This window comes from Humulus lupulus, chromosome 3, assembly GCF_963169125.1.
Source record: "Humulus lupulus chromosome 3, drHumLupu1.1, whole genome shotgun sequence".
NCBI lineage: Eukaryota > Viridiplantae > Streptophyta > Magnoliopsida > Rosales > Cannabaceae > Humulus > Humulus lupulus.
The window spans coordinates 237,427,628-237,442,944 of record NC_084795.1 but is presented as its reverse complement, the minus strand read 5'-3'; the positions used below and the strand labels follow the sequence as shown (position 1 = coordinate 237,442,944).

Genomic DNA, 15,317 nt, shown 5'->3' with positions numbered 1-15,317 from the left:
AGTTTCTAGCCTGATCATTCTGACAGACCCTAACAAGTGAATAAAAGAACTCATATAACATAAACAGGAGTTCATAGTAACTTCAGGATTAAGATCTATTTGTATAAGATCATCAGTTGATATATTTAATTAATACTTTGAAACAGTATTTAACTAAGTATTAATAAACATATCTGGTCCAATTCTATATATTCTCTAATATATAAAGCACATCCACTAAAGTGTCCTACCACACTAGTGATCTGGATCTAGATCACATGTATTCATAATACTAGTGGACCGTACTTGCAGTAATTAATCTAAATATTCCATAACGTTATTTTACTGCGAACTATTCAAGTTCATTTATCTCAAACACAATCCTCCCGTACCAATACATGTTTGAGATCACATATACGAACTTAGGAATTTTTTTGATATTTACATAATATTATCACAGAATAATATAGTCCATAAAATATACGTGTAACGACCCAAAATCACTAATATGGCTTAAGGGCCTTGATTAGTGTGCCGGGAAGGCATAATTGGCTTATGTGTGAATTTATTGATTTAATGCATGATTATATGATTAAATGAATATAAATGTGATTAAATGTTATACCTGTGAGAACCACATTATTATGTGGGTAAATCTGCAGAGCACGACTCGAGGCGATCCTAGGGCTAGATAGAAGGGAAAAGTCATAACGGGGCTTAACAGTTGACTTTGGTTAAGTCAAGGGTATTTTAGGTATCGGGTAGTTATTTAGACTATCGGGTTATGAAAATAAATATATGGAGATATATTTGAGGTTAGGAAGTCTAAGCGGGAATATTGGGGGATTTTACTGTTTTGCCCTCGGGGACGTTTCTGGCACCCCAAGCCTTGGGATTAGCTTAATAGCCTAAGGATAGAATTGGGAAGACTATAGAAAACACTAGACAGAAATTAAACCGACTCTTTCTCAGCCTTCTCTCTCTTTTCTCTCTCAAGGAAGAAAAACACTGAAATTTTAAGGGAAATCAGGTGAAGCATGGGGAAATTGAAGGGATGAATTAGAGGTTTAGCTCAAGAACCAATCAAGAACTAAAACAGAGCTAAGGTAAGCAATTAATTTTTGTTTATGTGGTTAGAAATTTCGAGTAATGGCTGAGTTTTAAATATTTATGGTTTTGGCATTTAAGGTTGAATTTGAGGCTGGAATCTTTGAAGTTAGGTTAGGCAACTCTTGGCGAAGTGATTCTACAACTGAGGTAAGCTTTAATCCAAGGTTTAATGGTTGAATTCTAGTATCTCCATGGCTGGTTTTGAGTTCTTGAGTTAGGAAGTTTCAGTAATTGAAATGGGTTTTCTATGGGTTTTTAGTCTAGTTTTCAGCTGGGTTGTGTTGTTGGGATCTTGTGGGAAGTTTTTGGATAATTGAGTTGTGGATTTGGAGTGGTTTTGAGTGAGTTTACATGAGGTTTGGGAGTTAAAAATGGTGGTTTTTCTGGGTTCGAAGGGGTCGGGCCGCGGCATAGTTCTTGGTGAGCCGTAGCTTGGGAATTTAACCTAGGGTGCTCGGGATTGAATCTTTTACCATGTTTGGTGAAATTCAATGTTCCGAAGACTAGAACTTTGTCTAGAAGCTCATTTAAGATTGTTGACAGTATCCTTTATCTTGGTTGTGACTAGATGCTAAGCTAGGGCTCGGGGATCGGATCGCGCTCAAGGAGCATCCCTCATAACTAGTTCACTTGGAAGCCAAAGGTAAGAAAACTGCACCTGGATGAATATATGTGATGGGACTAAGAGTTCCCTATTGAGTATGCTTGAATATATGGTATTATGCCGTGAAAGCTAATTAGTGAACCAACGGCCTAAGGGTGCCAAGGGTTACACTAGCGCACAGGGCGCGGCTTGGCCACTGGTAGCCAAGGACAGCTTAATATGCACTGAGCTCGGTTTAAGCGGGCCAGAGTCAGTGGGGTAAACAGGGGGTGCAGCCTAAGTTGTCGTCCCTGATTATTATGAGATATGAATGTTATAAGTGTTTGTTTGCATCCATGATTCTGAGTTTATGCTGAGTGATCAATGTGGATTATGTGATGAGAGTACATGTTTAGTGTGTTTGCTATCTGTTATTACTGTTTATGTTGCACATGTTTTCTTGCTGGGCCTTGGCTCACGGGTGCTACGTGGTGCAGGTAAAGGCAAGGGCAAGCCTGATCAGCCTTGATTGGAGAACTCTGCGAGCGGAATGTACATGGCCAGCTGCTCAGCCGCCACAATTGAGGTTTAGGCAGGGACGCGAGACCCAAAGATTGTCTATTTTGCCTTAGTATGGCTAATATTTATTTATGTACTTTTGGAAGTCTGAAAACCTACTACTTTAACTCTGTTTCTTTTGAGATCCCGTGTATATAACAGTTTAATTTTATAAAATGAAACTTTTGAGACCAAAACCTTTTTAACCCTAGCTCACACATGTTTAGTGACACGTTTTTAAATTAACGACTTGATTAGCAAGTCTTGCACCTTTATAAGTACACAGTGTAGCAGTCTTGGCTATCCAGGGCATTACAACTTGGTATCAGAGCGTCCTAGGTTGAAGGGTTCCTGAAGACAGGCTGGACATGTACATTCGCTGCTAGAGACAAGCTCAAATCAGGGTTCGGTAATGTTTATATGTGTTTATGTTCTTATGTGCCTGAAATGAATTATGAACGCTATTATTTACTGGATTGTTAGGAAGCATGAGATACTGATAGGGCCTGGCCCTTGACTATTGTGTGAGAATATTGGGGCATGTTTATTAGCATTGCTGTGCATGTAAATGAATATTTGGATGATTAATTGTATATTGTGCATGGATGAATGCCTGTTTCATAGCTATTGTGTAAATAGATTGGAGGCGTGCTTATTAGCAGCCAATGCATGAGAATGGATGCTTATATGTTGGTTGTGTGTGGTTGGTTATGTTCTATTGATAAATTTAGGAGAAGTTTTCTTTACCCTGTCATCATGGTCTGATTGCCGAGTCATTATTTGCAGATTAACTTGGATAGCTATGCGTCCAAGAAAATCTACACGACTAGCCGGCACTAGGTCTGGGATTGGGAGTGATGATCAGGGCCAGAATCCTCCGCCAATCCCTGAGAACTGGCAGCAATTAATGGCAGAAATGCAGGCTCAATTGTAGAGTCAGGACGAGCAGATTCGTATTCTACGATAGCATGCTCCATCAGGGAGTGCTGCCCCTATTGTACCATCTGCAGTGGTACCAGTTATGCAGGCAGGGGAGGATGGTAACAGGTGGGAGTCGTTATATGAGCGGTTCAGGAAGCAGCAACCCCCAATCTTTGAGGGTGGACCGGATCCATTGAAAGCCGAGCAATGGCTAACTATGATCACCGTAATTTTGGATTTTATGAGGATAGAGGGGCATGATAGAGTGGCCTGTGTCACTTATATGTTGAGGGAGGATGCCCGCATCTGGTGGGAAGTGGCATCGCAGACCAGGGATGTTACTACTTTGAGTTGGGAAGGTTTTAGAGACTTGTTCAGTCAGAAGTACTACAATATTGCTGTCAGAGCAGCAAAGGTTAATGAGTTCATGAGTCTTGTGCAGGGCAATATGACCGTTACTGAATATGCTCTAAAGTTTGATAGGCTTGCGAAGTTTGCTCCAGATCTTGTGCCTATAGATGCTGCTTGGCAAGATCGATTTATCAGGGGGCTTAATGCTATGATAGCCCGTGATGTCAAGATTACAACAGTACCTGGAGGAACAACTTATGCCCAGGCCGTTGAGAAGGCTCTTACTGTTGAGGAGGCGGAGAACAAGATATGGAGGGAAAGTGTGGTGAGGCATGAGGGCCGCAGAGCGGTGCCTCCTTATTCAAGGACAGGTAGGGGCGGAGGCCCTAGTGACTTCAAGAGGAAGGCTCCCGACACTTCGACCGTTTCTGGTCCTGATAGGAGGGGTCGAGGTGGTCAGGGTGGTGGCGAGGCATGGCGGACCTATCCGGAGTGCCCGAGGTGTAGAAGACGCCATCTGGGCGAGTGCCGGGCCAAGGCATGCTTTGTGTGTGGGGCAGTAGGACATCTCAGGAAATACTGCCCAACGGTGAAGAAAGGTGAAGCAGGAAAGGTGGATAGCTTGACTCCAGCTCGAGTATTCACCTTGACTCAGGCAGAGGCCGAGGCTAGTCCCTCAGTAGTGACAGGTCAGCTTTCTAGCGCTGGCACTCCTTTTACAGTATTGATTGATTCTGGTGCTACACAATCTTTTGTTTCTAGTAGAGTGATTGATAGATTGTGTAGACCTAGTGAGTATCGGACTGTAGGGTTTCGGACTTTATTGCCTACAGGGGAACTGGTAGTTTCTAGGAGATGGATTAAGGCACTACCAGTGATGATTGATAGTAGGGAACTTTCGGTGGATCTGATTGAGTTAGATATGGAAGATTTTGACATGATCTTGGGGATGGGTTGGTTGGCCAGATATGGGGCTACGATTGACTGTAGGAAGAAAATGGTTACTTTTGAGCCTAAGGGCGAGGACCCTTTTGTCTTCGTGGGTGCGGTGTCTGGACCCTGCGTACCCATGATTTCAGCGTTGAGAGCTAGAGACTTGTTGCAGGGGGGATGCATAGGTTTTCTGGCCAGTGTAGTGGATACTGCAAGAGTTATGTCGGCAGGGCTGGGGGAGACCAAATTGGTGTGTGAGTTCTTAGATGTATTTCCTGAGGATCTGCCAGGGTTGCTGCCGCGCAGGGAGATTCAGTTTGAGATTGAGTTAGCACCGGGGACAGAACCAGTATCAAGGACACCGTACAGAATGGCACCAGCAGAACTGAAAGAGTTGAAGATACAGTTGCAAGAACTTCTGGATTTGGGATTCATCAGGCCTAGTTATTCTCCATGGGGCGCTCCAGTGTTGTTTGTTAAGAAGAAGGATGGGACTTTGAGGATGTGCATAGATTACAGAGAATTGAACAAGTTAACTATCAAGAATAAGTACCCCCTACCAAGGATTGATGACTTATTCGATCAGCTGCAGGGAAAGACGGTGTTCTCAAAGATTGATCTTCGATCTGGTTATCACCAGCTGATGATCAAAGATGAGGATATACCGAAGACGACCTTCCAGACACGGTATGGGCATTATGAATTCTTAGTCATGTCTTTTGGCCTGACCAATGCCCCAGCAGCCTTCATGGACTTAATGAACAGGGTGTTCAAGGACTTCTTGGATCAGTTCGTCATTGTCTTCATCGACGATATTTTGGTATACTCCAGTTCAGAGGCAGAGCATGAGCAGCATCTTCGACAGGTTTTACAGAGGTTAAGGGAGCATCAGTTGTACGCCAAGTTTAAGAAGTGTGAGTTTTGGTTGCCAGAGGTGACTTTCCTTGGACACATAGTTGGGGCAGAAGGGATTAAGGTGGATCCGTCCAAGGTTGAAGCAGTAAGGGATTGGCCGAGGCCAAGGAACACCTCAGAGGTGTGAAGTTTCCTTGGGTTGGACGGTTATTACAGACGGTTTGTAGAAGGGTTCTCAAAGATTTCTTCACCAATGACGGAGTTGACAAGGAAGAATCAGAAGTTTGTCTGGTCAGAGAGGTGTGAGAATAGTTTCCAAGAGTTGCAGCGACGGCTTATTTCTGCACCTGTGTTGAGTCTTCCTTCGGAGGAAGGAAAGTTTGTGGTGTATTGTGATGCATTGAGGATGGGTTTAGGCTGCGTGTTGATGCAGAATGAGAAGGTTATAGCCTATGCATCTCGGCAACTGAAGGAGTATGAGCAGCGGTATCCAACTCATGATTTGGAGTTAGCAGCAGTGGTATTCGCACTGAAGGTGTGGCGGCACTATTTGTATGGGGAGAAGTGCGAGATATACACTGATCACAAGAGTTTGAAGTATTTATTCACTCAGAAGGATCTGAACATGAGGCAGAGGTGTTGGTTGGAGCTGGTTAAGGATTATGACTGCGATATTCTCTATCACCCTGGGAAGGCCAATGTGGTGGCAGATGCGTTGAGTAGGAGGGGCCCAGGACAGTTGTATAGCTCCACCCAGATTTCGAGTTAATTAGCTGATGAGATGGCCAGGGCGAGGATAGAACTGGTGGTAGGCCAGTTAGCCAATATTACTTTGCAATCGACCCTATTAGAGCAGGTCAAGGAGGGTCAGTTGGCAGATGTGCAGTTGCAGGAAACTAGGCAGCAGGTCTTAGTGGGGACAACTAAGGATTATTCTGTTTCTGAGACAGGTTTGCTTCGGTATCAGGGACGGATTTGTGTTCCGACAGATGAAGGGATGAGACGAGAGATACTGGATGAGTCTCACACTACGCCATACTCACTTCATCCGGGTATCACGAAGATGTATCAGGATCTACGGACATTATATTGGTGGCCCGGGATGAAGAAGGATGTGGTAGAGTATGTAGCTAGATGTTTGACATGTCAGCAGGTTAAGGCTGAGCATTAGCGACCAGCGGGATTGCTTTAGCCTTTGGGAATTCCAGAGTGGAAATGGGAGGATATTACAATGGATTTCGTGGGAGGATTACCCAGGACAATTGGACTTCATGACTCGGTGTGGGTGATAGTGGACAGATACACCAAGTCAGCTCATTTTCTACCAGTGAGGTCGACCTATACAGTGGAACAGTATGCAGAGTTGTATGTGAGGGAGATAGTTCGTCTCCATGGAGTTCCAAAGTCTATTGTATCTGATCGAGACCCTATCTTTACCTCCAAGTTTTGGGGAGCTCTGCAGGGAGTAATGGGGACTCAGTTGAAGTTTAGCACATCTTTTCATCCTCAAACTGATGGACAGTCTGAGTGGACGATTCAGGTGTTGGAGGACATGCTTAGGGCGTGTGTGATTGATTTTAAGGGGTCTTGGAGTAAGTACTTACCGTTGATTGAATTCTCGTATAACAACAGTTATCAATCCACGATTGGGGTGGCTCCTTATAAGATGTTATATGGGAGGAAATGTAGATCACCCATACATTGGGATGAGATGGGTGAGAGGAGGTACCTAGGACCAGACATGGTTCAGAAGACCAATGAGGCTATTGAAAAGATTCGATCAAGAATGCTTGCGTCGCACAGTAGACAGAAAAGCTCCGCTGATCCTAAGCGTAGGAACGTGGAGTTCCAGGTTGGGGACCACGTGTTTCTGCGAGTTTCACCGCTGAGAGGTGTGAGGAGGTTTGGAGTGAAGTGCAAGCTGAGCCCTCGGTTTGTTGGACCTTTTGAGATCCTGGAGAGGATTGGACAGGTGGCTTATAGGCTGGCTTTGCCACCGTCGCTATCAGGAGTTCATGATGTGTTTCATGTCTCCAGGTTGTGGAAGTATGTATCTGATACAACACATGTGTTGAAGTATGAGGACTTAGAGTTGCAGACAGACTTGTCCTATGAGGAGCGACCAGTTCAAATTTTGGATCGGAAGGACAAAGTCTTACGGAACAAGATAATTCCGTTAGTGAAGGTGTTGTGGAGAAATAGCAAGGTCGAGGAAGCGACCTGGGAGTTAGAAACAGCGATGCGGGATCAGTATCCTGAGTGATTCAGGTAAATTTCGAGGATGAAATTCTCAGTAGGAGGGGATAGTTGTAACGACCCAAAATCACTAATATGGCTTAAGGGCCTTGATTAGTGTGCCGGGAGGGCATAATTGGCTTATGTGTGAATTTATTGATTTAATGCATGATTATATGATAAGCATGCTTGTATGATTATATGAATATAAATGTGATTAAATGTTATACCTGTGAGAACCACATTATTATGTGGGTAAATCTGCAGAGCACAACTCGAGGCGATCCTAGGGCTAGATAGCAGGGAAAAGTCATAACGGGGCTTAACAGTTGACTTTGGTTAAGTCAAGGGTATTTTAGGTATCGGGTAGTTATTTAGACTATCATGTTATGAAAATAAATATATGGAGATATATTTGAGGTTAGGAAGTCTAAGCGGGAATATTGGGGGATTTTACCGTTTTGCCCTCGGGGACGTTTCTGGCACCCCAAGCCTTGGGATTAGCTTAATAGCCTAAGGATAGACTTGGGAAGACTATAGAAAACACTAGACAGAAATTAAACCGACTCTTTCTCAGCCTTCTCTCTCTTTTCTCTCTCAAGGAAGAAAAACACTGAAATTTTAAGGGAAATCAGGTGAAGCTTGGGGAAATTGAAGGGATGAATTAGAGGTTTAGCTCAAGAACCAATCAAGAACTAAAACAGAGCTAAGGTAAGCAATTAATTTTTGTTTCTGTGGTTAGAAATTTCGAGTAATGGCTGAGTTTTAAATATTTATGGCTTTGGCATTTAAGGTTGAATTTGAGGCTGGAATCTTTGAAGTTAGGTCAGGGAAATCTTGGAGAAGTGATTCTGCAGCTGAGGTAAGCTTTAATCCAAGGTTTAATGGTTGAATTCTAGTATCTCCATGGCTGGTTTTGAGTTCTTGAGTTAGGAAGTTTCAGTAATTGAAATGGGTTTTCTATGGGTTTTTAGTCTAGTTTTCAGCTGGGTTGTGTTGGGATCTTGTGGGAAGTTTTTGGATAATTGAGTTGTGGATTTGGAGTGGTTTTGAGTGAGTTTACATGAGGTTTGGGAGTTAAAAATGGTGGTTTTTCTGGGTTCAAAGGGGTCGGGCCGCGGCATAGTTCTTGGTGAGCCGCAGCCCTTCGAAGCTGATGGATGCTGAGGAAGGAGGGCGGGTCGCGGCATAGCCTAAGTAATGTTGCGGCCCTTACCTGTTTTTGGGCATTGAGTGGTCTCTGATTGGGGACATGCCGTGGCATGGTTGGCGAATGCCGCGGCCCTTAAGGGATTTTGGGATTTTGGGATTTTGAGATTCTAGGCTTGGGAATTTAACCTAGGGTGCTCGGGATTGAATCTTTTACCATGTTTGGTGAAATTCAATGTTCCGGAGACCAGAACTTTGTCTAGAAGCTCATTTAAGATTGTTGATGGTATCCTTTATCTTGGTTATGACTAGGTGCTAAGCTAGGGCTCGGGGATCGGATCGCGCTCAAGGAGCATCACTCGAAACTAGTTCACTTGGAAGCCAAAGGTAAGAAAACTGCACCTGGTTGAATATATGTGATGGGACTAAGAGTTCCCTATTGAGTATGCTTGAATATATGGTATTATGCCATGCAAGCTAATTAGTGAACCAACGGCCTAAGGGTGCCAAGGGTTACACTAGCGCACAGGGCTCGGCTTGGCCACTGCTAGCCAATGACAGCTTAATATGCACTGAGCTCGGTTTAAGTGAGCCGGAGTCAGTGGGGTAAACAGGGGGTGCAACCTAAGTTGTCGGCCCTGATTATTATGAGATATGAAAGTTATAAGTGTTTGTTTGCATCCATGATTCTGAGTTTATGCTCAGTAGTCAATGTGGATTATGTGATGAGAGTACATGCTTAGCGTGTTTGCTATCTGTTATTACTGTTTATGTTGCACATGTTTTCTTGCTGGGCCTTGGCTCACGGGTGCTACGTGGTGCAGGTAAAGGCAAGGGCAAGCTTGATCAGCCTTGACTGGAGAGCTCTGCGAGCGGAATGTACATGGCCAGCTACTCAGCCGCCACAATTGAGGTTTAGGCAGGGACGCGAGACCCAAAGATTGTCTATTTTGCCTTAGTATGGCTAATATTTATTTATGTACTTTTGGAAGTCTGTAAACCTACTTTTAACTCTGTTTCTTTTGGGATCCCGTGTATATAACAGTTTAATTTTATAAAATGAAACTTTTGAGACCAAAACCTTTTTAACCCTAGCTAATACATGTTTAGTGACACATTTTTAAATTAATGACTTGATTAGCAAGTCTTGCACCTTTATAAGTACACAGTGTAGCGGTTTTGGCTATCCAGGGCGTTACAATATGCATAACAAATTCAATTTATTTATTTATTTCATAAAACAATGTCTACTACATATGCTTTCAGGGCACAATTTCCAACAAGAATATCATCCAAAATTCTAGATCTTGGATTAATAATTTTGACACATTTTTGCATAAGATCAATTTCTTTACTCAAAGAATTAATTTCATCATTTTTTGAAGCAATAATCATCTCAAGTTCTTTAATTTTTTCAACAGATTTTTTATTATTGCTAGCCATTAATCGATTCTCAGAGCAAACTTTCAGCCATTGATCATACATTATTTTATAAGAATCTTTCAATGACCCCTTATCTAAGTCAGAATCATCAGAATCAGTATCAAATTTTTCATTATTCTAAACAGAATTATTAAGGCATACCAAATCCTTGGAATCAACTAAAGAAAAAACCATACCTTTGTGAACAGAGGTTAAGGCAACACAATTGTCTTCCCCATCACTCTGTTCAGAGTCTTGATCACTCTAAGTGGCTACCATGACTTTTTTTTTTAAGGTATTTGCACACTCGGTTTGAATGTGTCCAAATCCTTCACATTCCCTGCACATAATACTCTTTTTATTATTTTCAAAGGGTTCTGAAAAATTACCTTTTGGGTTCTTAGATATGGCATTTTTGTTTCCCAATTTATTTATGTACTTTTGAAATTTTTTTGTTAAAAAGGTCATCTCATCATCCGAACTTTCCTTCTTTTCTCTGGAAGATTTCAAGGCAATAGATTTCTCCTTGATTTCTTCTACTTTACCTTTTTGTCTGATTTGTTGGTTTAGTTCAAAAGTTCGAAGTGAACCCATCAATTCTTCTACTTTTATTTTGTCCAGGTCTTTTGCTTCTTCAATTGCAGTGAGCTTAATCTGAAACCTTTCAGGGAGAACTCTAACAATTTTTTGAACCAAAACATTCTCTTTGAGTTTCTCGCCAAGAGCAAAATATTCGTTAGCAATATCTGACAATTTCTCATAAAATTCATTGAAGGTTTCATTTTCATTCATTTTCAAATTTTGTTGTGAGCATAAACAAGCCTAGAACGCTTGACACCAGCAATTCCTTCAAATTAGGTTTGAAGGATTTGCCAAGCATCTTTGGCCGAAACACATGAAGAAATCAATTTAATGTAACCTTCACCAACACCATTAAAAATAGCATGTAATGCTTTATTATTGTAACTGGACAGTTTATCTTCTGCATCAATCCAATCAAGTTCAGATTTTACCTTAGTTACATCATTGTACTATGCTGGAGGAGTCCAACCATTCAAAACAGCTCTCCAAGCGTTTTCATCTTGAGATTTGATGAAGGCTCTCATTCTAACTTTCCAATATGGATAGTTAGAATCATTGAGTAAAGGGGGCGAGTTATGGAGCCTCCTTCTGTGAAAAAAGACATTGCAAGAACAAGAACAACAAACGGAATAAACCAAGATCATACTCAGTAATGAGTGACTAGCTCTGATACCTATTAAAATTCTGTTTTTAGTAATTACCAAATTAAATAAACCATGTGAATTAATTAAGCTGCGAAATGGTAATAAAATGTTGAAACAGATTTTAGATCTGTCGGGACAGAATCCGAACTTATCACGACAGAAACTGAACACAATAAAAAGACAGTGCAAAAACAATAAAGAACACAACGGATTTTTACAAGGTTCAGAAACTCTTTCAGATAACCTACTCCTTGGGGCCACTCCCAGAGAATAAAACCAATTAATAAAGAATCACAAGTACAAAATATTGACTTAAACAAAACAAAACTCCCTCTTGAGATTTGTCGCAACGTTGTTGTACTTCTCTTTACTAATCTGATCTTGATTGAAACGCTTAACCACTTGAACTCCCTTCAATGGACAGCAAGTGATTGCATCCTCCCGACGCAAGGCTTGTAAAAATCATCTCCCGAAGACTATAAAAGTTGTGTTCAAATTACAATGTGTATTCACTCATGAACGTGGTATAAACTCACCACAAAAACTAAACACTCATTTTTCTACAAGATCACATAAATACTATGATCTTGAATACAAATAAGGAACTCTCACAAATATTACAATACACTCACAAATTATGCACCAACGAGTTCTTTTTTTCTCAAGGCCTTAGAAGCTTATTTATATAGTCAATTTCGTGCTCAGAAAGGCTGAGAAATAATCTCCTAATAAAAGCAAGAATATTTGAAGATATTCTTGATTGATGAAGAATTTCAATTTTTAGAAGATTCGGATCTGACAGATACGAATTTGGTGGGGACAGCTAATACTTGTGTCAGATCAAATATCTCAAGATAGAAATAACAATTAATTACTTCAAAGATTTAGTTTCCTGAAGTTTATTACCTTTAGCTACACGAAAAATAAAAGACAAATATTCCATAAATAATTTTGAGTAACTACTGAATATTTGCTTTATATAACTAAGATACAACTTCCATTTATAATCATATTGTGATAAAATCAAGCTAAATAAGGAATAATATGAAACTTAATATTTCAAAAATCACAATAATAGGAAAATAATATTCCAAAAATTACAATAATGGGAAAGTAAAATTATATTTTAAATAAAAATATATTTCTATAAAATTTGCCAATTTTAGAATTTACAAACTTTGAAAATTCTCAATCTATCGAGCAAGAAAATTTTACCCAAGCTACCAAAAGAGTAACTGTTTCTAACGTTCTTAGAGTTAATCACTTTGATCCTACTATTCATGTACAACTTGAAGATGTGGCACTTGAGAGCCTTGTTCTTGAAGAATTTGCACTTAAGCCACTAATTCATAATGTTACACCATGGGTTGGTTTAGTGCAAAGTGTGTGAAAAAGTTCAACATCAAGGGGTCAAATTTAATTCACATAAATTTTGGATGGGAATATATTGCATTCATTTGGAAGGCTGTGATGCTCCCAATTTGCGTTTGGGATGTAATTCGACGGGATTTCTCGGTTGAGTCTACCATTCTCACAGAATAAACTCGAGGTGAAGTGATTTCATAGAAAAGATGAATGATGTAATTGATACACTTAACAATATTATTTAGAATAGTCTAGAATTTTAATTTGTTATATTTTTTCATTTTATTATCGTGCAGCGACATTATTAAGTATTAATATTTTAAAATAGAGTTGAGTGTGCTCCCATTGTAGGGGGTTTCCCTTTATTGTTATGAGTTTGTCATGGGTTTGAGTTTGGCTCACCCATTCCATTCCAGTGCATCAGAATTGGGAATAAAAACCAATTCATGAAGCAGTCAAGAGAAGAGTCCCTCAAAGACGCATTTAATCAAACTTTAGGCAGGCAGTCAAAACTCCAGAGACTATAAATCATATAATCATTTCCAAAAACAATTACACAAGTTTTTCAACGAAGCATTATCTTGAACAATATGCAGGTCAATATCAAAATTATATAGTATCTACAGCGATAATTCTCTTTTTGCTTAAACTTTTCTGATTGCCTTCATCCATGAGACAAAATTAGAAAGAAAGAAAAAAAGTGGAATTTCATGATATGGTAACATCTTTTTAGCTTCTGATGATAAAAAAAAGTTCAACAGAGATACAACTCTAATATTCCATTTACAGATTACATATAGCATTCTTCTTTCTTTTTTGGGAAAGCAACAACACGCGATCAAAAAGGACTCATATTTTACATATTTAATATTCGATATATAATCAAACCTCCACGCAGCAGCCTGATTGTACGAACCCCAGGAACTCCTGAGGAACCTCAATCCTGTTCATTTTACCATTTTGCCTTTCAACCAGAAAGAACTCTTGTGGCCCTCCTTGACAACCCGATCCGGATACATAAGTCTGCCCGCCCAGCTCGATTCCGCACGCCCCGACCCGGACTTCCGACACAGAATCAGCCCAGCAAATCAACTTCCCATCTTTTCCCACCCCAATATTTGATCTCGGACACCGAGTCGTCTTCCAAACGTTCTCGACTCGCCGCCACTCCCCCGACTCCGGATCGTACCACTCAGCACTGGCTTCGAAGTTACCTTGGCTCTCGGTTCGGTACCCGCTTACAACCCAGAACTTGGAACCGATTACCAGCCCTTCGCATTCGTCTCGCTCCTGACTCATGTGATTCAACTCGGTCCACTCATCCTTCCCTACGTCGTAAACGCACGCCGTACACATCGCGTTTTTGCTCTCATCGTGGCCTCCGGAGACGAATATCCTACCGTCCATTTCACCAGCGGCGAAGAACGACCGTGCTTCCGGCATGTCCTTCCCTTGCCTCCACTCCCGAGAGGTGAAATCGTAGACAAACACGTCCTTAACCGGTTCGTAACTCGCCGGGTCCCAACCTCCCATGACCACGAGCTTCCCCTCCGAGCTCGATACCTGGCAGAACAAGGGTAACCCACGTGGGTATTTCGGAACCGGATCGACCCAGTCCCACTCGCCACTCACGGGGTCAAATATCGAGACGCCGTAAGCAGGTGGAGGCGCCTGTTTGAGGCCGTCCGATTCGGGTCGACTTTCGGGTCGACCCGGGAGTACCTGGACCAAGCAGGCTACTTTACGGGTATGACCAGCGAGCTTCCTGTGATAGTAGAACTGTGGGCTTTGGAAGAGAAGTCTCCATGATCGGCAAACTCGAGCAGAGACTCGGTGAGTTGAGTAGTGAAAACGAGTCAAGCACTCGAGTGCCAGATCGTCGGGAAGTTCAGAGATTAACTGGGTAAAGTCAGTCATATATTGTAGAAGGTTTCTATTTGAAAATGAAAGTAGTTTTAGAGTTGATCACTTTCGGTTTTATAGATCCCCATATGAGTCACCCCTTGCCAACACTATTTAATATTTATACAATTTCTCTTTGAATCTGTGGATACTCTTATCCGCGGCTCCCTCGCAAACAGATCAGATGACACGCGGCACACTCTGATTTGACATTAGTTTCCACATTCATTCCTGGGCTTATTTTTATTTATTATATATAAAATACGTCACTCTTGGGGATGAAGGGATGAATGAGGGACTTGAAAAAAGAAATGCTAGATGATATTTAATTGGAGAGGGTGTCACATTCATGGGTGTCACATTCATGGAATATCAAGATTTTTATTTACGGAAACCATCAAAGGTTTGAGATAAGAATAATTTGTAATCATATTGTTTAATTTGATTGGGAACTATACTTATTGCGGTAAGGTTTTAAGGCTATCGCCAAAACAGAAAACAAATCAAATAATATATACTAGCCTATGCGGATAAAATGAATGAATCATTGTCATAATTGAATCATACATATGATTTAAAAAATATCTGGTTGGTTTTATGGATTTGTTTAGTTACATGGACTATTTTAAATATTTAATATAATATACATTTAAAATTAATTAAAATAGATATTATTAATTATGTAAATTCTAAAATCAGCCAATTTTATAAAAATATATTTTTATTTA

General features: G+C 40.9%; 1 protein-coding gene across 1 annotated transcript; it reads right to left on the bottom strand.

Annotated features, from left to right (window-relative positions):
- Positions 1–13,368: 13,368 nt before the first annotated feature.
- On the bottom strand, positions 13,369–14,696 carry LOC133823496 (F-box/kelch-repeat protein At2g44130-like). Its single transcript, XM_062256301.1, has one exon. The coding sequence runs from the start codon at positions 14,602–14,604 to the stop codon at positions 13,570–13,572; it is 1,035 nt and encodes a 344-aa protein (XP_062112285.1). The 5' UTR covers positions 14,605–14,696; the 3' UTR covers positions 13,369–13,569.
- Positions 14,697–15,317: the final 621 nt, after the last annotated feature.